This window comes from Lissotriton vulgaris, chromosome 2_1 (genome assembly GCF_964263255.1).
Source record: "Lissotriton vulgaris chromosome 2_1, aLisVul1.2, whole genome shotgun sequence".
Lineage (NCBI taxonomy): Eukaryota > Metazoa > Chordata > Amphibia > Caudata > Salamandridae > Lissotriton > Lissotriton vulgaris.
Genome location: NC_141687.1, coordinates 281,804,296 through 281,828,757, shown reverse-complemented (window position 1 = coordinate 281,828,757; position 24,462 = coordinate 281,804,296). Strand labels below are relative to the sequence as shown.

General features: G+C 48.8%; 1 protein-coding gene across 4 annotated transcripts in view; it reads left to right on the top strand.

The window, feature by feature from the left end:
* Positions 1-24,462, top strand: part of INTS2 (integrator complex subunit 2) — a 306,784-nt gene that overhangs the window by 51,051 nt on the left and 231,271 nt on the right. For all 4 annotated transcript variants that reach the window (XM_086954934.1, XM_086954935.1, XM_086954936.1 and 1 more), the window contains exons 8-9: positions 2,765-2,991; positions 3,798-3,923. In XM_086954934.1, the coding sequence (XP_086811060.1) occupies positions 2,765-2,991; positions 3,798-3,923 (353 nt within the window). The remainder of the gene's footprint in view (positions 1-2,764; positions 2,992-3,797; positions 3,924-24,462) is intronic.

Below are 24,462 nucleotides of genomic sequence, written 5' to 3'. Positions count from 1 at the left end.
TAGGGAGTACTTGAGGCCCGCGGTGCGTAGTCTCCTCTTCACTGCCATGAAGTCGTGCCTCTGGCGCTGCACCTGGATGGTGTAGTCGGGGAAGAACATGATCGACGCGTTGTCTATGCGTACCTCGCCCAATCGCCGTGCCTCTCGCAGCACCGTGTCTCTGTCCCTATAGTTCAGTATCCTGAAGAGCAACGGCCTCGGGTTGGCGCCGGTGGTATAGGGTCTTGTTGGCACCCGATGTGCGCGCTCCACGACGAAGTGCGGTGACAACGAGCCTTCGGGCAAAAGTGTCCGCAGCCAGTCTTCCACATGTTCGGCCGGGCGGGCCCCTTCCCATTTCTCAGGAACCCCCACAAGTCTAATGTTGTTGCGTCTCGCCCTCCCTTCCGCGTCCTCAGCCCTGTCCTCCAGGAACTCCACTCTGTTCAGGAGGTCCTGCACTTGTCTGTCTGTCTGAGTGACCTTGGGCTCGATCTCCTTCACTGCGCCTTCCAGGGTCTTGGTTCGGTCGGACAATTTCCTATGGTCCTCACGCAGGAGGGTCAGGTCCACTGCGACCCCATCAATTTTGGACTCCAGGGAGGTTCTAGTTTGCTGGAGGGACTGCTCCATCCGTTCCACCGCTGCCAGCACGCTGTCAAGCCTCGCAGCCAGTTGCTCGGCGGCCATTTTGTGTACCTGTTTGTCCGTCTTCCCCTTCGGCGGGGCCCCTCCAGTCCCAGTGCGGGTCCGCACTCCCCCGGACATGTGCGGGTGGCGCCTGTCCTGCAGGGTCGGCCCCTGGTGCTGCTCCAGTGACGGTGTCCCCTGAAGTGCTGCGCTCCTGGGTTGGGGCCCCGCGAGTGCTGGCTGGTCCCTCAGGTTAGGCCGTCGTTGTTGTCCCCTAAGGGGGGGGGTCCTCCAGCGGGTGGCCTTGTGTGGGGGCCTCGGCGCGGGTGGGGGGGTCCTGTCCTCCCCTTCACCCGTGCTCGTCCCTGGCGGTCTGTGGCCGCGCCGGTTGCCCTCCGGAGCGCTAGCGGGTTAGGGCCCTGCCACTCCGCCCCAGTTGTAGTGGGGGCCGGGGGGGCCAGCACTGTGTGTGAGTCCAAGGGGTCCAGGCGTCGTGAACGGGTCTGGTCACCAGTTCCGGCCCGGGTCACAGCCTCTCGTGTGCCTCGCTGTCCTTCAGGCAGTAATTATCCCCGTGGGGGGGCCCCGCAGGCGGGCCCGGCGTGGAGCGCACCGTCGCGTGTCTCCGTCTCAGGGGGGGGGCGGCCAGTCTGCCTCCGGCAGTGGTGTGGCGACCAGGCGAGGGGAGGGGTGGTCTGCCTTTCTGCGGGTCTTGGGGCCGCAATGCCCGGGCTGTCGCTCCACGCGGGCTCCTCTATGCTGGTGGGCGCAGGAGGGACTCACCGGGTGGCTCCGATGGCTGCACAGTGTCTCGGAGAGGGGCCCCCGCTGGTCGGGGCCACCACGTCACCGGCGCCTCTCCGGGGTCGATCTCCACGCCCCGCCTGCCCCAGGTGTGCCCCAGGTGTGGCGTCAGGAAATCCAAGGAGCCCGCCAACTCGCAGGGCAGCAGTCGCGCGACGGCCGCGATGTGGGGGCTGGGGGCCCGCTTTCCGCTTGGTCCGGGCCCTCCGCTGGAGTCCTGCAGTGAGTCGAGGCGACCGCCGGGCCGCCGGAGGTCGCTCCCAGCGCGGCAGCAGCCGGCCAGGGGGCCGCGGACAGTGTGGTGTGGCCTACCAGTTGGGGCCTGTGAGCTGGGCCCAAGCCTCGGTCTCCCGTAGTTGCCCCGCCGGCCAGGTGTCAGCAGTGCCCGCAGGAGGTCCGCAGGATCGGTCGGGGTCAGTCCCGTCGGAGCCCCGAATCAAGAGTCGGCCAGATTGCCGAGGAGAGCTCCGGGAAGGTCGGCCAGCAGTTTCGGGCGGCTAGGGTTAAATGTGGCGGAGAAACGGCTCAGGGAAGGGGAGCTTAGCACAGAGCTCTACCCTAGTGCGTCCTCCGCCATTGCGTGCTTAGCCACGCCCCAACTGTTTATCACTTTATAGTGAGAGTATGTATGGGAAACTCTAGGCCCTGAAGATTAAATAGCAGGAGAATGGAATATGGTGCAGAAAGACTCCCTATCACAAGTTCTATAACACTGTAGATTTTAATTTATTTGGAGTAAAGTAAATAAAGGATCAACAGCAAAGTTTGAGCTTTATATTTACCGAAGCTCTTTCAACCCCATTGACCGCTTAGAGGGGACCATCTAATATATGGCACCAGTTTGAGACCGATAACTGTATATGTATTTGCTGTGGTCCTAGTACATATGATATCTAAAGTGATGTAACCATTATATTAGGCCATTTGTACCAACTGAGGGTCGTAAGGGATCTTATACAAAATTTGAATATTTGTAGACTATTAAGAGAAAGAAATGATCTTTGAATGTTTGCTTGTATAAATGGAGCGTGTGATTTAAGGGATGTTCAGAAAATTTTGGGTGCAGTGTTGCCTTATGATTTAGCGTCAGTCTGGAGACCTGGCATGTACCTTGTCATGGCCAACAAAGGTTCTAAGTAGTTTATTGATGAGGCAGACATAACTTAGATGGCCTTATTGCACACCTGCTCAGTAATGTAAATTACATTTTTTTTTCTTCAAATTGATGGGTGTGTGTCCCTTTAGCTGTTGCTGTGAAATGTTGGTATCTTATAAGGTAGATGAACTTAGTGTGCTGATTATTTATCTTGCATATACATTGTTATATTTTTCCTTGGTTTTGTTTTCTTAGAGAAAACGTGAAAACAGCAGTTCCGTCCTGTGGCAGATGCGGCGGCAGCTTCTTTTGGAGCTTATAGGCATCCTCCCCACAGTGAGGAGTACCCACATTGTGGAGGAGGCAGAAGGAGACCTGGAGCCCAATGTGTCCGTGTATTCTGGCTTAAAAGAAGAACATGTCGTGAAAGCCAGCGCCCTGCTGCGTCTCTACTGTGCCTTGATGGGGATCGCTGGTCTCAAGTATTACTTTCTTGTTAATACCTTTATTTGTGAAATAGTGTGTGGATTCAGATAGATTGCATATCCCAAAACATAGCTTTTAGTAAAAGAAATAGCACCCTTGATGTTTAGCCTTCTATTGATGTTACCATCTAGTGGTGTGCGGTGCATCATTAAAGGGCACAGATGAGTAGCTATACTTATTTGGATGCTGTGCTAACTGATTGGGACAAAGCATGCTTTCAAATGAGGATGGACCTCAGTCTGCTGTTAGCACTATGCACTAATAATCCCTGTTGCACAACAGCACTCGAGCCTGCTATAAATGTCATAATCTGGTGTGTACCTGAGAGCGCCTGTCAAGTAGTTGCTCATATGTCACAGTTGTAAATGTTGTGTATTGGCAGCCACGTTGTGTAACTCAGAAAAAAACATGTTTTTTTAAAGAATCCGTATTCACCAAGACTGCACTGTTTCCCCACACCCTTTCTCTCTCTAATACTGTTCTAGTTGCATGCAATCTGCTGGGCCATTTTATGGCTCTGTCATCTAGTGAGCCTAAAAGCAATGACATTTTAAGTGCAGAGGGGTAGTACACGTGACCCAAGGAGTAGATGCAGAACCAGTGCTCGGAATAGTCTCTAAGTGCCGACTCAAGCACGTGGGCTCAACTCTTCTATTCTAAAATGGATGGAGATCCCTCAGAGCATCCCCTTTACCATCTGGCCTCACTACAAATGCTGAGAGTAGTTTAATTGTGTATTTGCACCCTTTGGATACATTTCCACATTTATGTCACATGTCATGTCTTTCTTCCATTGTTTCAGACCTACAGATGAGGAGGCTGAGCAGGTTCTGCAACTCATGACAAGCCGGCCCCCGGCAACTCCAGCTGGTGTGCGTTTTGTGTCTCTGTCTTTCTGTATGCTGCTGGCATTCTCCACACTGGTCAGGTGTGTTTCAAAGCTTGTTTCCAACATCTTCTACGCTACTTGTGTCTTGTTTCTGTGTAGAATGTAAAGCTCTGTCGGTTGTAAAGTAATCTCCTATCAATGTAATGTCGATTAAAAGTATAATTCATTCACAGGAAAGGTTATAGTTCCAAACGCAAGTCTATTTCTTGTTTGGTGTTTCTCAAAATTAACATTTACAAAGTGTGTGGAAGTAAACCAACAAAGCTGTAATTGGCGTGGCCACCTCACATCATGTTTTGCAGGCACTCTTTGCAGCCCTGGACTTTCTCGTGACAACCTAATGCATTGTGGGTTCTTTAGTGTTGGCTTGCTCTACTGAAGTGTTTTGACAGCCACACCCATTATCAATGAGTTTTAGTTTAAAACCCCAGCACTGCAAACCGTGCCTACTGTGATATGATATGGACTGAAGTGGTCTTCCGAGTCCTAATTGAAATGTTAAGGTTTATTTGGTGTATAATTCCTTAAAAGGCAAACAAGTTACCTCTAGCACTAGTACAATATGTATATCTATATACACGGACTATCTTTGCCTATGTGCAGGATCCCAGAACACTTTACCAGCTGAAAGAAAACAATATTTGCATTCATACATAGTACCTATGTAAAGCTGGTCTTTCTCTTTCCTTGGTTAATAAAATGCAAGTATGGTTGTTAAAAGTATTATTAGAGCACAAAACAGTGTTGCTAAAGGTCTCTTTATTTTCCCTTTTTCAAAAAGAAAAAAATGGAATGCACATAGCCTCAGAGGGATAAACTGCACTTTCATATTACGGCAGTTAAAGGGCTCCACCGCCCCAGAATGGATCACATTGGCAGTTAGTCTGTTAGTTATTTGTTAAAGTGATGGGGAGGTATGAGGATTGGAAGCAAAAGAAGTAAACAAAAATGATCTGATGGAACGTTTAAAAGCAGTTTATGTAGAAATGACCATTTTGGGATGTTGGTAACCCGGGAACCGCTTATTCAGTTTTTAATTAACTTTCCAAAAGAACATTCACTGCCTTATTATGTTCAACAAATTGGTGCAGAACGGTCTGGGTGTGAGGGTAAACCAGACGTTCTACTGAAACGGATTTTCTTCTATAGGTTTTGAATATTTTAGAGAACATATCACTATCAAATTATCTTTTTTTTTTTTGTAAATGTTTTATTTATTTTGTTGAAGAAACATTTTGATATTGAGAAAGGTTACTGCTGAGGATTTGAGAAAAACCAAAGAGAATGATGGACGGAGCGTTGACAATACAAACACTCACCCCCAGTCAACTGATCTGGGTTTAATCTATCGCGTTCTTTAGCTCACTCCGCCACCCCAGTTCAGACATGGCCATATGCAAATCAGTCTGACCCTGTGCCTCATGGGAACAGTCCAGACCGAACTGCCAAGCCATGTCTTCCCTGGACCGGAATCAAGGTTCCCAGGACCGGTTCCTGGCATTACAGCCGTCTTCAGTCGGGCTTGCTTGAATCCAGTGGCAAAGTGAGCAAGGGACTCACGTCTGAGCATACCCTGCCAACTTAAGGCGAACAAAGAAAAACCAAAGGGGATGATGGACGGAGCGTTGACAATACAAACAGCAGATTCCCACAACCTACAAAGAAGGACGAAAGAAGACTCCCAACAAAGGAGACTGCAGAGAAGAACTGACTTGTCCCTTTCCCTATCGGCCCGTCTGCAGTTTCCAGGGATGGTGTGCCAAAAGTTGCCTTGCCCTGCATCCAGCGACCCCCAGAACCCCTAGAAGGACTGACTGCTTTCAACAAAGAGGAAAGGAAACAAGGGAACCCCACTCACTCGGAGCCTGGGTGTAACTTATTAGAGGAAACAATGGCTCCTGTGGATAGAAAATAACTTTTTCTAATAGATATAACGCACAATGGCAATGTGGGTGATTTCAGGAGATGTCAAAGAAGGAGGCTGCGTATACACTTTGAGAATCTGTGTGTCAATTAGTAAAATTTATGTAAATATGTATCAACAATTTGTACAAAGTATCTGCAATATCATATACAAACATATGATCACAAAAGTGATGGCGTGTCCCAAGTGAACGTTACCAAAAAAGAACCTAAACTACTAAAGTGAGACATAATATTGTGTAGACCACATAAGGTTTCAAGTTTACATTCAGTTTGTAATAGACGACCAAATCATATATAAGCAATCAAAATACAGCAGTTGGAAAGTGTAAGCAACTTTTGTACACAGTCTGTCTCTTTTTCACTGTCGACGACGTTTCGACCTGAATAGGATATCAGGTCTTTTCATGACTCGTCAATGAGGGGCACCTATGAAGTGTAATAAGTATATGTTAGCTAGTGGGCCAGACATAATGTAAATGTAAATGTACATGTATTTATATAGCGCAAATCGCCCACATCGCAGGCATCTATGCGCTTGCTTAGGGAACCCGTCCTGGTATTCCCCTGTGAGATAACCCCGGCAGGGTATCCACAAGGTGAAAGCCAGGCATCCCGCCGCGAGGGGCCGTTGTGGAGATTAAGCAAGCTATTGCCCAGAGTCGCAGAGTGTGAACCCGTGAGTCGAGTAGGCACCAGAGCGAGAATTATCGAGTCCGTGGAATTATTGAGCCCAACCCCCGTCGAGGCGGGGAATTGAACCCTGGTCCAGGGCCGATCTCAGCTTCCGGGTCTGCCGCCTCTAACCCCTGAGCCACACTTCTCCATAATGATTTACCATAGTATGGTGAGGCAATGTTAATAGGACCTATGTCTCAGAATACCTTTCAAGGGCTTGCGCTGCTCAAGGAGTGAACAAGGGTGGCACCGTGAGGTAATGGTGAAAATAAAGACTTACAGGGACCCATCCAGGACCTGCATGGAGTATCATGAGAGAGAGGAGGGTATAGTGAGATTCTGACCATTAAATTTTACATACGCATCACGTGGCAATTGGCGGACAAGAGGCAGTACTTACCCCTGGTACGGGTGAAGTAAGCAGGCAAACAAGTGTAATAGTCGGTCCGCAGATCCGTGATGTAAGCAGTGTAGAAGTGATGGAGGAGAGGCACGGGACTGAGAAATGGATGCAAAGGACACGAGTCAGGAAATTGGCCTCTATAACATTGCATTGAAAATAATGGAGTCGGAGGTGATACTCACCAGGATACACACGAGGGCGCTCCAGTTATGGAAATGGTTGATATTACAGAAAACGGACTTCTTCTCAATAATTTTTGCAAGGCTCAGACGATGCTGGCGCTGTGAATAAGAATCTCCAGTTAGTCTATTTCTAATCTAAGATGCGAGCATGAGATCGTGGGCTAAGATCTACTGTCAAGTCCTATGTGCATACCTAAGTAATGCGCGAAAATGTTGTCTACACAATATTCTGTCTCACTTTAGTAGTTTAGGTTCTTTTTTGGTAACATTCACTTGGGACAGGCCATAACTTTTGTGATTATGTTTGTATATGATATTGCAGATACTTCGTACTTATTGTTGATACATATTTACATAAACTTTACGAATTGACACACAGATTCTCAAAGTGTATACGCAGCCTCCTTCTTGGACATCTCCTGAAATCACCCACATTGCCATTGTGCGTTATATCTATCAGAAAAAGTTCTTATCTATCCACAGGAGACATTGTTTCCTTTAATATGCTTTCTGCTCCTGTGAATAGCAGCTCAGTTAAAAATAATCTCAAAAGAAAGACTCAGAGCCTGCTGAAGACAAAGAAACCAGACGCCTGGAACCACCACTGCACCTGTCGCCCTTGGCCCAAGTCCGAATGGCCCACCAGTCCCAGCGAGGTCCCCCAGTGCTCCAGAGTCCAAGGCCTCTGTTGGTTAACCCCTCTAGGACTCCCCAACATCTCCTGCAGCCCCTCCATGGAGATCCCCCCCCTCCCTTGCCCCCCCCAACCGCTAATGGCCCGGTAAGATGAAATCTGACCTCAATAGGCATCCCTAAATCCAGACGCCCTATGCCCTGGAGAATAGAACCGGATATGCACCTGAGCCCTCCAACTTACCTGCCCAGCTGTTGGTTCCTCCTGGAACTCTTCCTGGACCAAGCCTGCAGCCAAAATCCATAACTCACAACTCCCATTGAAAACAACAGGGCATCAGATGCCAAATCAGTACTGTGCACCCGTCCGCCTCTGTGCCGCAGTGGGTGAACCTTGTGTGCTAACTCGGATCCTCCTTTGCCCTGACCTTAACGCTAGGAGCTTGGCTACCAAGACCAAGTGGCCTGCCCGTGAACAGCCAACAACCGAAGGCCCCCTATCCCCCATTAGATAATACTGGACCTCAGCACTCTGCACCCGGCCGCCCAGGTGCCGCTGAGAGTGTTCTTGGAGTGTATCCTCAACCCTGGAAGAACCCTGGTTCTAACTCCAGTAACCCAAATCCCACAATCAAGTACTTACCTTTTAACTGATAACTTCATTTCCTCCCATAGGATTCCATTGACTGCTTTACTGTGAAAGAAGGGTATGTAAGGAGGGTTTAACCAAACATAGTCACTGGGACCTGGGTTCAATAAGTACTAAGAGGGAGGGGTCCCAGCTTAAGTGTGAAGTGATGTGAATAATTTCAAACAATAAATTACACAAACAATAAATGGGTCCACATTGTTTTATTCACAACGGGACCGGATATACTGAATATATACATGAACAGATCAATAATGCAATTGGTTGTACAGTGCCCCGAGAGGAATAAGAAAAGGGGAGAGGTAGTGGTAAGTGCTCAGGTGAGGATAAGGTGATAGACAGAAGTACGTGACAATAAAATCTATGAGTTAAGGAGACTGTATTCCCGAGTTATATACAGTATAGTGGACCAAAGGTTCGTCACAGTTGGATTAAAGAGTCATACTTCACATATAACAATAAATGAAATAAATGTTGGAGTGAAGTTGATGATGAAGTAGGTGGTTGTCGACGTTTCGACCCTCTAGTGCAGGGATCGGTTGTGCCCTTGCTGTGGAGTCTTCATCAGGACAGAGAAGGGGGGCGGGTAACCTTATTCGGTGTATAAAATTCAAAATTAAATTCAAGGTATTGGGACGTGCCTCATAATAATTATACCAAAATTGGCACACAATCGATTGAGCAAGTTGAGATTAATTCATACTGGGTTGTTGACATACTTGGAGCTTGATTAAAATGGTAGCCGGGCTGGAAATGGAGCCAGTCCCGTTATAGGGAATAGATTAATACTGGGTTGTTGCCACATCAATAGTCCTACTTGGAGCTCAAATTAAATTAATAGCCGGGCTGGAGATGGAGCCAGTCCCGTTCTAGGGAATAAATCACAATGGTAGAAGCGAGCGATGGAGAAAAAGGGTTTGGGGAGAGGTGGGTTGTAGCGATCCCCGTCGCGTGATAGTCTAAGGAGGTATATTACCGTGAAATCGTATTTAGAAGGGCGCGGTAGAAAGGCACCATCTAATTGGATCCTGTTAGGAGGTTCATGCCTGAAATACGTAAAAATGGCCAAATAGATCACCAGGTACCAACGATAGGATTCAACCTGCAAAATCCTGGTAGCACAGGTAGATTTAAAATGAGTAAACTTACCGCGTGGTAAGAATCAATAATACCACGGGATGCTGTTGGCGGTAAATGCGATGTCGGAATGTTCCTGAGGGTAAAGGGGGGGGGGAAAGCCAGTCAATTAAGGGTACATTTATTGGTGGGCACACAGCGTGGGTTTGGTGCAAAAAAGTAATCTGCTTACCCGCTAGTTTTCGGAAACGCCCTCGGGACCCGCAATAAATCCGAAGTCCGGAAGACCTGTAGGAACGGATTAACGGGTGTGGATTGTAAATAATCGAGACTGTGAGGGACCATTCTGATAGATACATCTGCCGTGTGGATTCCTCACCTTGTGAATATCCCCCTTGCGTCAGCAGCTTTCGGAAATTCTTTTGTAGCCTCGCGCCGACGTGGACTCGAACGTCATAGAGTCACGGCTTTGCTCGCGACTCCGCTGACCTCACCGACGCCTACAATAGGCCCACGCCGGCGTGATGACATCAGTTCCCTTTTTTCCGCGTCGTCGACGCTAATGGTTTTTGGGATACTCTGTAGCTTCCAGTTACTCTGTAGCTCTATTTCTTCGTTGTTTCCAGTTCTCTTGTCACTTTGTTCGTTAAGATGTCGACAAAGAAGACAGGTTTTAAGCCCTGCAGGGAATGTGGAAAAATGATGTCCGTTACGGACCCGCACTAGGACTGTATTTGGTGCTTGAGCTCCGACCACGACGTGGATGGGTGTACGTCGTGTCAAAAAATGAATCCTAAGGCCCTCCGAGAAAGGGAGTCTAAGCTTCTTGTTGCTAAACTGAAGGCCGATAAAGAAAGAAAATCTTCGAAGTCCCATTCGAAGAAGTCGAGATCGAGGTCTCGGGAGGCGTCGGCTTCGAAGTCTTCCTCGGATCATGCTTCGAGGTCGCGAAGGAAGCACAAAAAGAGGAGACATGAGTCTCGACGTCATTCAGGTGATAAGTCTGGCTCGAGGTCGAGATCACCCAAGAAGATAAGATCCAAGGTAATTCCTCCACAAGAGGTTTCGGATCAGGAGGGCGAGGCTTCGCCTTCGGACTCGCCTGTTCATTCACCGTCTCCGACACCCGATCCGACTCCGGCTCCGTCTCCGGCCCAGGAAGAGGAAGAGGAGGTTCCTGAAGAGGTTGAGGGTTCGACTCCTGTTGTTGAGACAGATTTGAATCTACCTCGAGGTCGACCTGAGCATCCACCATTTCCAGCTCCAGGTCAGGATCCTTCGGCGTTCCTTAACGCTATGTATGATGTCTTCTCTAAGTCTTGGTACCCCTCTGGAGCGCCTTCGGGTCCTATGGGTCCAATGGCATTTAATTTGGGGGTGCCTCATTCATATGCCCCGGCACCTTTCATGCCGTTTTTGCTGGCTCCGACCCCGCTGTGGCAGTACCAGGCTCCACCGAGGGCGACGCCGATACCGACGTCGCCCGCTCCAAGCAAGTCAATGGAACATCCTTCTAAGCCTTCGGGTTCGATTCCGACGTCTGCTCCGGCGCCGTCGGAGTCGACAGTGGATACGGCTGCACTCCGAGTTAAGCAGAGATCTAGAAGAGAGGCTCAACGTCTGCTAGAAGAGCAGAGGTATTGTGAGTCTCATTCTGACTTGGAAGAAGGTGAGCTGGATGAAAATTATTTCGAGGATCTAGCAGAGGCTAGTGGACTTGAGTTTTCTCCAGAGTGGGTCTTGCAATCAGGCTCTGATGCACCGTCTAGGGATGTTCAGCCAAATCACGTGGTAATGAGAAAAGCAGCAGGTCTTTTAGGCTTAAAATTGCCTACTGTTGAGTTCAAATCGAATCTGCTTACTGAGGTTCTTCATTCTCCGAGCTCGGCAGTGGAGCCTTTGCTCTGACTGATCCCATTATGGAGGTATGGAAGAAGCCTCTTTCTGCTCCTGCAGTCTCGAAAGGTGTGGCTCGGAGGTATAAAGTGGATCCTGAGGACCCTGCCTTTTTGTCGACACACCCTTCACCTGAGAGTTTGGTGATCCAAGCGGCATGTTCCAAGAAGTCAGTAGGTGCTTTTCCCCAAGTTCCTGGTGACAAGGAGGCTAAAAAGCAGGATCAGGTGGCCAAAAAGACTTTCTCTTCCGCTAGTATGGCGTTGAAATCCACAAATGCCACTTGTCTTATGGGAAGATATATTCATGCTCTTATGGACTCAGTACGTACTTTGATCCCAAAGGTTCCGCTCTCCGCCCACCAACAAGCGCGACAAATGATTGAAAACAGCAGGATTTATGCCTGAAGAGATGTATTTATTCCAGTAAGGAACAGTCTCCAAAATTCCAATGAGCCCGACTTGGCCCACCACTAGACGGTACAGATGTCAACCGTTCTTTGATGCTCTCCATTCACACTGTCCTGATGAAGACCCCAACATGAGGCAACAATTACCCTTCTAGCGTACTTCGGGGGTCGAAACGTAGACTACGCCATCCCAGCACACCATAGGACATAAAGAAACTTATTGATTAGACCTATGTCTGATGCAACTTTGGAACCTTGTATATGCTGATTGTAAAGGCGTTTTTGATTTTAACGTGATGTTTCAAAAAAGTCACACCACCTTTACCCGGTCCCTCACAACCTCCACACTTTCCCATCCCTTCCCATTGAGAGCACTCTGAAATGTAATGACTTAACAATTGCATTCAAGTACTTCTGTGTGTTTTGAAATATTTGATATAACTAAATTGACTAATGCACGCAAACTATACTATTGCGTTAATACTGACTATACATAAATAAATGCATAGAAATCTTTTTACTTCTTGATTTATTTGTACTAATGTGAGTTTACGCATGTTAAATGGTTTTGTGGTGAGTGTCAGATCTATATGATACAGACCATACATAGCACATGAGTCACATGTGAACTCGGACCAATGCTTATTTGTATTGATATTTGGACCCAGGTCCTGGAGTTCTAAGGGCCTACCCCTTTATTACTCACATGGAGATTGAACGGGGCAACCTGATTTCCTTATCCCTCACACCTGATGTGGTGGATGTCATCTTGTCAGCCAGGCGTGACTCCACTAAATCTGTCTATTCGTATAGATGGTCTAAATTTGTCAGTTGGTGTGGTGGGGATTCTATTGACCCTTTGAGAGCCTGTTTGTCTGACGTTCTCCGGTTTGCTCTTTCTCTGGCGCAGCAGGGACTTGCTGTTGCTACGGTTAAGGGTTATCTTTCAGCACTGTCGGCTTTTCTTTGTTTGCCTGACCAGCCGTCTCTTTTTAAGTCTCCAGTAGTTTTAAGGTTTTTGAAGGGTCTCACGAATATGTTCCCTCCTACTCCTTTTATTGTGCCTCAGTGGGACTTAAATCTTGTCTTGACCTTTCTGATGGGTGCTCCCTTTGAGCCTCTTCATAAATGTCCTATGAGGCTTTTAACCCTTAAGGCAGTCTTCCTCGTGGCAATAACCTCGGCAAGGAGGGTAAGTGAGCTTCAGGCTCTTAGTTCCAAGCCCCCTTTCTTGACCATTCATGCTGATCGGATGGTTCTTAGGACCAGGGCTGCTTTTCTCCCTAAGGTGGTGACTCCTTTCCACCTTGGTCAATCCATTACCCTCCCTACCTTTTATCCTCCCCCACATCCTTCCTAGGAGGAGGAGAGGTTGCACCGTCTGGACCCTAAGAGGGTGGTGTCTTTTTATTTGGACAGAACTAAGGACTGTCGGTTGGATGATCAGCTCTTCATTGGCTTTGCTGGCTGCAAGAAAGGAAGAGCGGTCCATAAAAGGACTTTATCGAGATGGATCGTCCTCCGCATAAAGATCTGCTACTCTTTGGCCGGTAAGGAACCTCCAGCGGTTATAAGGGCTCATTCTACAAGGGCTAAGTCGTCTACCTCTGCCTTGGCTAGAGGTGTTCCTGTGGAGGACATTTGTAGGGCGGCAACTTGGTCCTCCCTACACACGTTCGCAAAGCATTACTGCTTGGACACTGAGGTGAGGAGGGACGGCCACGTTCGAGGCATGTGGGCTGCTAAATTCACATCTAGTGCATAGATCGCCGCCTAGTGTTGGGTCCGGATGATTGCACCTTGTTGTCCTGGAAGAGTCTTCGAAGTATCACGAGATAGGTGGCTCCTCCCCTGGACTACAGTGCGCATGGGCATCGACTCCATCCCCAGTTTGTTTTTTTCCGCCATTGGGTTCGGATGTGATTTCGACGTCTCCTGTTCGGAATCGATAAAACAACTTTATTAAGGCCAAAAGGCTTTACTCACTCGTCGGTATTGTTCGCGTTCGGTCTCGTGTTCATTCCTAGTCTTCGAGTGGGATTTTGTGTGAGTCGGTGACTCTTCGATCATCGAGGCCCTGTCGACGCAGCAAGACCCCGACTTTAATAAGATGGAACGGAGTCCGTTCCAGTACTGCCCCGTGTGTGGTTCAAAGTACCCACACATCGACGTGCACCCAGTGTGCAACAAGTGCCTGTCGCCGGACCATGACGAGGCCAACTGTATGGCCTGTTCGAGATTCCGGTCGAAGAAGACTGTCAAGCTTCGGCGCGTGGCGCGCCTTGAGGCCCAGCGATCGGCTCCGGCGCCAGCGGACATCTTCGGCGACCCCGCGGCAGATGAGCAGGAGCTTCACCTGCAGATTTCGCCGGCATCGGCGGAGGTCGAGACCGACTACGGAGAAGCGGTCGAGGACCACGACCTCGAGGAAGACATCGAGGAGGTAGGGGACGACGGAGAACCTTTTGGGGCCATGGAAGATAGCTCGGAGGATGAGCTATGCCCCGTCCCAACTTTTACAACGGCTCAGGTCACGGGATCGCCACGAGGCCTTACCCACGACCATACGCCTCAATCCTCCGCCCCGCCTATCGGCCCGGCTATGGACACCTCTGCGGAGCCGCCATTACCGAAACCGAAAGTGAAACCTTCGGGTTCGACCAAAACCAAGATGGACGCCACTCCATCGACACCGAAGACGTCTGCTACGTCGTCGACGCCGTCATCTTCGAAGGCGTCTGCTACGTCATTGACGCCATCATCTTCGGATACCTCAAGGCCGAAAAAGACTGTTGATGCGGCTAAGGTACCAAAAGTGGTTGAGCAGCCAAGCTCAAAGAAGGCCTCGGTGCCGCCTAAAGTCAAGCCCACCGCGTCGGCAGACAAACCGGTCGGCGATGCCAAGAGGGGCGCCGTGCCGAAGCCGGGTGTCCCGGCACCAAAAGGAAAGTCGGTCGATCCAAAGACATCGACAGCGACGCATGGAGCCATAGACGGTGGCGAGAGCTCGGCCGACGGCGCATCGGCAGCTCCAACGGCAAAAAAAGGTGTCATCCACGCTCCAGTCTTCCCCAGGGGGTGGATCGAAGTCGACAGTCGGATCGACGAAGCCGTCCGCTTCTTTTACGAAGCAGGTACAAGACTCCCTCAAACGGATTCGGGACAAAGAATCCACGTCGGGCCCGAAGACGCCCTCGGAGACTACTCCGGTTGTACCGAAGAAGCAAGCCTCGATGCCGCTTCACTTTTCCTTGCCACCAAAGGTGGTGCCGAAGGCTTTTGCGCCTCGGTCGGTGCCCAAGGACTCGGTCGAAGGGAGGCATACTCAACTAAGTGGCGGTTCTGATCGTCAGCCCTTGTTGGATGACGAGTCGGAACACTTTATCGATGCTGACACTGGAAAACTGACCCTCAAGAAGAGAAAGATTACTTCACAGCCTCTGGAGCCGTTTGTAATCCCTCTAAAGAAGAAGAAGCCACTCCCGGGGTCCCCTCAACTGGTGGAGCCTATTTACCAACCGACCAGAAGTCCAACACCTTCACCCACTTGTTCAGATGGTGGAGAGGGCGACCAGGAGGAACAGTATACCTTCCCTGAGAACACTGACCCTGATGAACAACAGGACTCATGGTTGCCCTCAGGGGATCAGGGGGACCACCAGCCTATCTCTGACCCACAAGCCTATGGGCCTAAAACTTCTCCAACAGAAGATTCAACAGCATTCAATGCCTTAATCGAAAGGGCAGCTGCGAACCACAATGTAGAGATGCATGCTGACCCGGTAGAGGTGGACTTTCTATTCGACACTTTCTCTACTGCCGAAAAGACTGTAAAAACACTTCCTGTGCTTAAAGGAATGATGAAACATGCCACTGACATTTTCAAAGACACTACTAGGGCGCGAGTGGTGAACCCTAGAATTGAGAAGAAGTACAGACCGGCACCTGGGGACTCAACTTTCATTCGGGGCCAGTTGCCTCTGGGCTCTTTGGTGGTCTCTAATGCACGCAAAAGGGCGAACTCTCAGTCGACGGGTGAAGCTCCTCCCCCGGACAAAGAGTCTAAAGTGCTGGAGGCGTCAGGGAAAAGGGTGGCAGCGCAGGCAGCCAATATATGGCGCATCTCAAACACACAAGCTCTGTTGGCCAGATACGACAGGGCACACTACGATACATTAGAGCAGCTTCTACAACACCTCCCTGATGAGTTTAAAGAGGGTGCGGAGATGCTCATCCAAGAGGGCAAGCTCATCTCCAACGCTGCTATTAAGTGTGCGCTGGACGTTGCGGATACGGCAGCAAGATCCATCAACACTAGTGTGATGCTGAGACGCCAAGCATGGCTCCGCATCTCGGGGTTTAAGCCAGAGATACAAACGACTATTCTCAATCAGCCTGTTAATCCAGACAGACTATTTGGCCCAGAGGTGGACACTCGTCGCTCAGGCAATCGAGGTGTTACCAGAGGACACGTGGCACAGCAGGCGCAATTTACTAAGGGTGGTGCGCAATCCTCATACACTAAACAGAGTAGGGGTGGTTACAGAGGACACAAGGCCAAGGCAGAGGCAGAGGCAACAACAATTCCCGCTCCTCTGCCGCTAACAAACAGTGACTCCCTGTCACTGCCCCCGACCATCTAACACCTGTCGGGGGGGGAGACTCCAACGGTTCCTGCCTGTCTGGAAATCCATCACCACGGACAGGTGGGTAAGGAAACTTATCCAGTTCGGTTATTGTCTGGAGCTAACGTCCACTCCACCCACCATTCCCCCAAGGCACCGTCCTATGTCAGCAGAGCACTTGCACTTATTGCAGCAGGAAGTTCTTGCGATGCTGCAAAAAGGCGCCATAGAGCTCGTGCCGGTAGAAGAACAGGGCACAGGTGTTTATTCCCTGTACTTCTTAATACCAAAGAAGGACGGCTCACTCAGACCCATCTTGGACCTACGCCCACTCAACATGTATATTCTTTCAGAACACTTCCACATGTTGACGTTGCAGCAAGTCCTTCCACTGTTAGAAGAGGGGGACTTCCTCGCAACCTTGGATGTCAAGGCCGCTTACTTTCACATACCACTCCATCCATCCCACAGAAAGTACCTCCGGTTCACCATTCAAAACAGGCATTACCAGTTCAAGGTACTACCCTTCAGAGTGACCACTGCCCCCAGAGTGTTCACGAAGTGTCTGGCGACCGTGGCGGCGCACCTCAGGAGACAGAACATACATGTCTACCCCTATCTAGACGACTGGCTGGTTCAGGCCAAGTCAGCACGGCAGTGCGCCGCGGACATGTCCAGCACTATTCACATTCTTCACAGTCTGGCGTTTTCGCTCAACTATCCGAAGTCGCACCTTCAACCTGCCCATGTGAGGCAGTACTTGGGCGCGACAATCAATACTCTGACTGCTACAGCTCAGCCAAATCCAGCGAGGATCACCAGTATCCAGTCGCTCATTCAAAAGTTCAGGCCGCAACACTCACTCCCAGCGAGAGTGTTTATGCAGTTGATAGGCATGATAGCCTCCTGCATCTTCATAGTCCTGCACGCGAGGTTACATATGCGTCCTCTCCAGGAGTGCTTGGCACACCAGTGGACTCAGGCTCAAGGACAGTTGAAAGACCTAGTGTTGGTGACCGGTCGGGCATACAACTCTCTGCATTGGTGGACTCCACACAACCTTTGCAAGGGCCGACCGTTCCAAGAGCCTGTGCCACAGATTATCCTGACGACGGACGCGTCTCTCCAGGGATGGGGAGCGCATGTACTCCATTACACGGTGCAGGGACTATGGTCGACACAACAGAAGAGGATGCACATCAACTACTTGGAGCTGATGGCGATCTTCATGGCACTGAAGTCATTCAAAGTTTATCTGTGCAACAAGGTCGTGTTGATCCGGACGGACAACATGACAGCAATGTACTATATCCAGAAGCAAGGAGGAACACACTCTCCACAGCTGTCTCATCTGGCTCAGAGCATGTGGAAGTGGGCCATTCAGAGGAACATCTTCCTCATGGCGGAACACCTCCCAGGCAAGGGCAATCAGATGGCGGATCTGCTCAGCAGGTACAGCCACCAACTGCACGAGTGGGAGATACATCCATCAGTACTCCACCCGTACTTCCAGCAGTGGGGTCATCCAGAGATAGACCTGTTTGCCACAAGGGAGAACGCAAAATGCCCAAGCTTCGCCGCCAGGTTCCCACACCCTCAGTCGCAGGGCAATGCGATATGGATGAACTGGTCAGGCAAATTTGCGTACGCTTTTCCGCCAGCACCTCTCATACCGCTGGTGGCAAGGAAGCTGCTGCAACACTCGATGACACTCATCCTGGTTGCTCCAACGTGGGCACGCCAACCATGGTACACCACATTCCTGGAGCTCTCCGTGGTACCGCATCAAAGACTACGCCTCACACCCAGGCTCTTGACGCAGAACCATGGCGACATTCAGCACCCGGATCCGCAACAGCTCAACCTGGCGATCTGGCTCCTGAAGTCCTAGAGTTTGGCTACCTTGATTTGCCCCTGGAATGCATGGACATTATCCGGGAGGCAAGAAGGCCCACTACCAGAGCTTGCTATGCAGCAAAATGGAAGAGGTTTGTCATTTACTGTACAGACCATCATATCAACCCCGCTAGATGCATCCATTCCTAATATCATCTGCTATTTGTTACATCTTTACAAATGTAATCTGGCGTATGCTTCCATTCGGATACACTTATCCGCCATAGCGGCTTATCTCCAGAACAGGCAGCACCTCTCTGTTTTTAGGGTGCCTGCCATTAAAGCTTTCCTTGAAGGGCTGAAACGAGTCATCCCCCCCAGGACCCCACCAGCTCCTATGTGGAACCTCAATGTGGTCCTCACCAGATTAATGGGACCACCGTTTGAGCCCCTACATTCCTGTGAGATTCAATTCCTCACATGGAAAGTAGCCTTTCTCATTGCCATCACGTCTCTACGGCGCGTCAGTGAGCTACAGGCGCTCACAGTACAAGAGCCATTAATTCAGATTCATCCTAATAGGGTGGTGCTGCGCACTAATCCTAAGTTTCTCCCTAAAGTGGTGTCACGGTTTCATGTTAATCAGACTATTGAACTGCCCACATTCTTTCAGAACCCCGAAACAGTGGCAGAGAGGATGCTTCACACGCTTGATGTCAAACGAGCGTTAATGTACTACATTGACAGGACCAAACACTTTAGGAAAACACAACAATTGTTTGTTGCCTTTTCAGCCCAGCACAAAGGCAACCCCATTTCCAAAGCTGGAATAGCCAGGTGGATCGTTAAGTGTATCCAGATTTGCTACCACAAGGCTAAGCGCAACTTAACGGTTCCCCCCAGGGCCCACTCGACACGCAAGTTGGGGGCCTCCATGGCTTTCCTGGGTAATATTCCTTTGGAGGATATTTGTAGAGCAGCCACATGGATTACACCACACACGTTTACTAAATATTATTGCGTGGATGTGCATTCTAAACAGCAGGCAGCTGTAGGACAGGCTGTTCTTAAATCTCTTTTTCATACTTCTGTAGCCGGCACGGGCGGCCGCCGTTAATGGAGGAACTGCTATGTATTCTATGCACTAGATGTGAATTTAGCAGCCCACATGCCTCGAACTGAATATGCTACTTACCAGTATGCATCTGTTCTTGGCATGTAGGGCTGCTAACATTCACATCGCCCGCCCTCCTCCCCGGCACCCGTAGCGGCTGCAGACCATTCTTGCATTCATTCATTAGCATGGACATCATTTACGCTATTTCACTCCATCTCTGACACAATGGCTAAAAACAATCTGGGGATGGAGTCGATGCCCATGCGCACTGTAGTCCAGGGGAGGAGCCACCTATCTCGTGATACTTCGAAGACTCTTCCAGGACAACAAGGTGCAATCATCCGGACCCAACACTAGGCGGCGATCTATGCACTAGATGTGAATGTTAGCAGCCCTACATGCCAAGAACAGATGCATACTGGTAAGTAGCATATTCATTTGCTCGCTCTGTCCTTCAGGATTTCCTGGTTTAGAAGAGTGGACACCCTCCTCCGGGAATGGGGACTGCTGTGGGACTCTATTCACAAGGTGAGGAATCCACACGGCAGATGTATCTATCAGAAGAACAAGTTACTTACCTTCGGTAACGCTTTTTCTGGTAGATACTATATCTGCCTGTGGATTCTTCACTGACCCACCCGCCTCCCCGTTGTCCACTCTTCTTTACCAGAGGTACTGCAATGTATTGTATAATGTAATGTTAAGGATTTGTTTTGATTGCATTTGCTTCACACTGTGTGTTTTTTCTCCTTGATGTTTGTGTATTATGTATACTATGTATATTTCTACTAACATTGGTCTGTCCGTGTGCCTCGATGGCACGGAAAAAGGGCGGAACTGATGTCATCACGCCGGCGTGGGCCTATTGTAGGCGTCGGTGACGTCAGCGGAGTCGCGAGCGAAGAAGTGACTCTATGACGTCCGAGTCCACGTCGGCGCGAGGCTACAAAAGAATTTCCGAATGCTGCTGACGCAAGGGGGCTATTCACAAGGTGAGGAATCCACAGGCAGATATAGTATCTACCAGAAAAAGCGTTACCGAAGGTAAGTAACTTGTTTATTTGGTATTCTAAGCATACACGAGTAACTCGATCTAGATGACTTACTTGGAGATGCCAAATGAATCGGACACAGGATGCCGAAAACCTCGCAATGGCGAGCCGCAGTTCCTGTTTGGCATTTCACTATGGAAACTGTCCCACGTGATGGGTGGTCGGTGGGAGGAAATGGAGAAAAGACTGTGGTTGCCTTGGAACTCACATCGTAGCGAGGGTAAATGTGAGAACTATTGGACAAATTAGCAGAGGCATAATCGAGCTCCATTAGATAGAGTTGTTAAATATCTCATAATTATCAAATATATACAGAGTATTACGGTAATTCTTGAATACTACAGAATAGTGAATCAATCCATACGGAGTAGAACGAGGGGCTGATATGCAATAGGAGACAGGCTTAAGGCATCTTATTGTACTGGCATTCGAGTGTTAGTCCAGATGCAATATTCATAGAGGAAAAATATAAAGGGCTAATACATGTGCCAACATTTAGTACTAGCATACGAGTATTAGTCCAGATGCAGAATTCCCTAACATGATTAATAAGCACAATTGAAGTCACATGTATTAAATACATTAATAGATATCTTAGTGGCGTACCTCCCACATTGGGGTTAAGGCCAAGTTAAGATAGAGAAAAACATTGTGTCATCATTTCGTTATCACAATCACTATGGCGCACCTCTCTCATGAGGATGAAGGCCAGTTCTAGTCATATTGATAGTGATGTATGGCATGTGAGGATACAGGGGGGAGAGAGACAACCCCAAACTCATGGTAACGTAGCCAACTGTGAGAAAGAGCTGTCATGTTCATTCAGGTCAGTCTCAATAGAATCAAAGAAGTACATCCATTTTAATTCACGTGTATTTAAAATACCTGTGATGTTACCACCCCGTGGGCCTAAGGTAGCTTTCTCTATTACCACCCATTTGAGGCTATCAGGGGAATGTCCCGCGCTCTTAAAATGGTCTACAAGGGGGGCCCCATGAACTTCGCATCTAATCCTGCTCCTGTGCTGTAGAATTCTGGCCTTCACCTTTTGTTGTGTTTGTCCAATGTAGATTTTATCACATGGGCAAGTTATTGCGTAGATTACATTCGCAGAGTTGCAGTTGCTGTGTGTCTTAAGCATGATTGTGCGTTGACGATGTTGGAACTCCTTGGTCTGGATGGCAATGTCACAGGCTTTGCACTGCCCACATCTGGAGTGTCCGACCACTGGAGGTAGATCCCACAGGGAAGTGATGGTGGGCTCTGCTGGTGTTGGAAGGAGTGATCGGACTACAAAGTTTTTGATACTCTTGGCCTTCTTGAAGGCATGAAGGGGAATTTCAGTCTGGTTGATATCATCTGCTATGAGTTGCCAGTGCTGGTTGATTATCCGCTTGATTGTGTTGAAGGTGGTTACACAAACCATTCTAGTCTCTGGTTGATTGTCTTTATCTTTAGCTACAAGTAGTTCTTCTCTGGGGTAGAACCAGGCACGTTTACGTGATTTCTTCACCAGACGTCTTGGATACCCACGTTGTTGCAATCGGTTTGCAAGGTCCTCAGATTGTATGAAGTAGTTGTCTTTGCTGGAGCAATTCCTACGAATTCTTAGGAATTTCCCAAATGGTAAATTGTCACGGAGCGCCCTTGGGTGGTGACTATTGTATTGCAACAGTGAATTTCTTTCCGCCGGTTTACGGTATAGTGTGGTAAGTAATATCCCTGCTTCTTCGTATATGGTGATGTCTAGAAAGTTGATGGTATGGTCATCCGACTGGATCGTGAATTTCAGATAGGAGGACTGTTGATTTAGCCATGTGAAAAAAGACATTAGTTCTTCCTGGTTCCCATTCCAGATTAGTAGAATGTCATCAATATATTGCATCCAGAGACCCAAATGGTTTCTGAATGGATTGACTTGGTTGAGAACAGTGTCTTCCTCAAAGGCTGCCATGTAGAGTATCGCCACATCTGGGGCAAAGGGTGCGCCCATGGCTACTCCTGATGTCTGGAGGTAGAATTTGTTTTTGAACAAGAAGAAATTCTTCGTCATGGCTATTCTCAGTAGTGCCACAATGAATTCAGATGGTACTTGTACTGGGGCCGGACGTTGTTGTAGGCAGCGTGATATCACCATGAATGCTTCTTGCTGGGGGATTCATGTATATTGTGAAACAACATCGCATGTCGCTAGTCGTTGACGATGGTGGTCAAACGGTAAATTCTCAATGATGTTGATCGTGTGCATGGTATCCCTTAGGTAAGATTGGGACGATTCGGCCAGAGGCTTCAGAAAGAAGTCAACATACTTCCCCAATGGCTCGAGGATGGAACCACAGCCGGACACGATGGAGCGTCCCGGTGGAATGACCATACTTTTATATATTTTGGGTATAGTATAGATTGTTGCCAGTCGAGGATGTTTCTGATTGAGGTAGTGAAACTCGTTTTCGGATAGGAAACCTTGGTCAAGCCCAGCCTGGGTTAATTCAAGGATCTCTTGGGCAATGGCTTTAGATGGATCTGAGCGTAACTGTTGATAGCTGGTATGATCTCCCAACTGTCGAAGAATTTCAGATTCATAGGCAAGGGTATCTTGGACAACAATGGCCCCACCTTTATCTGCCGGTTTAATCACGACTTGGGTGTTCCGGGCTAGTGATTGTAATGCTTCCATCTCCCGTTTGCTGGTGTTATATTTCGTAAACGATCTGGCTTCTAAAAGTTGTTGTACATCTCTCCACACCACCGCCTCATAGGCTAGGATTTTGTGACTCATCGTGCTGGCAAAGGGGACGAAGGTAGAGGGTATACTCAATCCTGTTATTGATGGATTGGTTAGTTGACCAGAGTTCCGGAAAAAGTATTTGAGCCGGATTTTCCGAAAGAATTTGAATATTTCGGTCCGTACAATGAAATTATCTGGTGTGTGCGTTGGTACATATGACAACCCTTTACTTAATACTTTTAGTTCGTCCTCACTCAGTAGTTGTTGAGATATATTCACAATCGGGCTGAGGGCTATGGAAGTATCTACCATCGCTAGGTTTTGTTGCGGGTTATTCTCTCGCCATGTTGTTCTGGTTGGAAATGTACTTGTTTCTGGGGTTGGCCGCGTCCTCCGTCCCAGTTGCTCGGGTTCTATTGGGGGGCCCGTTGTTGACCTCTCTGCCAGTTGTTTCCTCTGCCTCGGGGTGGACGCCATGACCCTTGACGTTGTCCTAAAAAAGGATTATATTGGTGTTGTTGGTACCCGTAATCAGGGTAGTTGTAGGGATTACTTGAGCCCGCTTGATCTTGTTCACCTTCGGAACTGTATGATGAGTCTGAGAAGGTTTGATAAATACGTCTACCTCTGAACTGACCCCGGCCTCTATTGGAGAAGCGGCCCTGGTTGTCTTGACGGAAGTAATCCTCCTGTATGTATGGGTAGGTTTTTTTCTTATCATACAGTCGTATATCTCGGGCTAATTTCTCCAATTTACGATTTTGGGTGGTCAAGTCGAAATCTTTGAGCGATGCCTCAAGATTGGTGAGTGTTTCTTTGGCACTGGCGAAGTTTGCATCGGCCGCTATTTCTGCTTTGAGTGCCTTGATCTCCGCAGTGATGATTTGTATTTGTTCAGCGGCTGTTTCTACACCAAGGACCATCCAATGTCGAGAGCAATTGTTGGAAATGTGGCTGAATCCTTCTTTGAATTTAGGTACCTCAATGAATATGGCCGGCTCTGTCTTGATCTGTAGTCCCACAGGGATGATGTTTTCCTTGAGATATCTGGTCAGGAGATGGCCATGCCACCTGGTCCGAACCAATTTCTTCTCCAGTCGCTCCAAGCGTGATATTTTATCTTTCAGACTGAAGTCAATGGTTGGGATATTGGTTGAAAAAAAGATGTTATCCGGGTTTTCTACTAGTTTGTCTATGTAGTCTTCAGAGTATGAGAGGAGTTCTCTTTCTACCATTGTGTGCTAAAGGCAAATACATTGAGCAGAAAAAACCTCGCAGACAGATATCTGCTCGAAGTAGGGTATGTGAGGAGGGTTTACCCAAACATAGTTACTGGGACCTGGGTTTAATAAGTACTAAGAGGGAGGGGT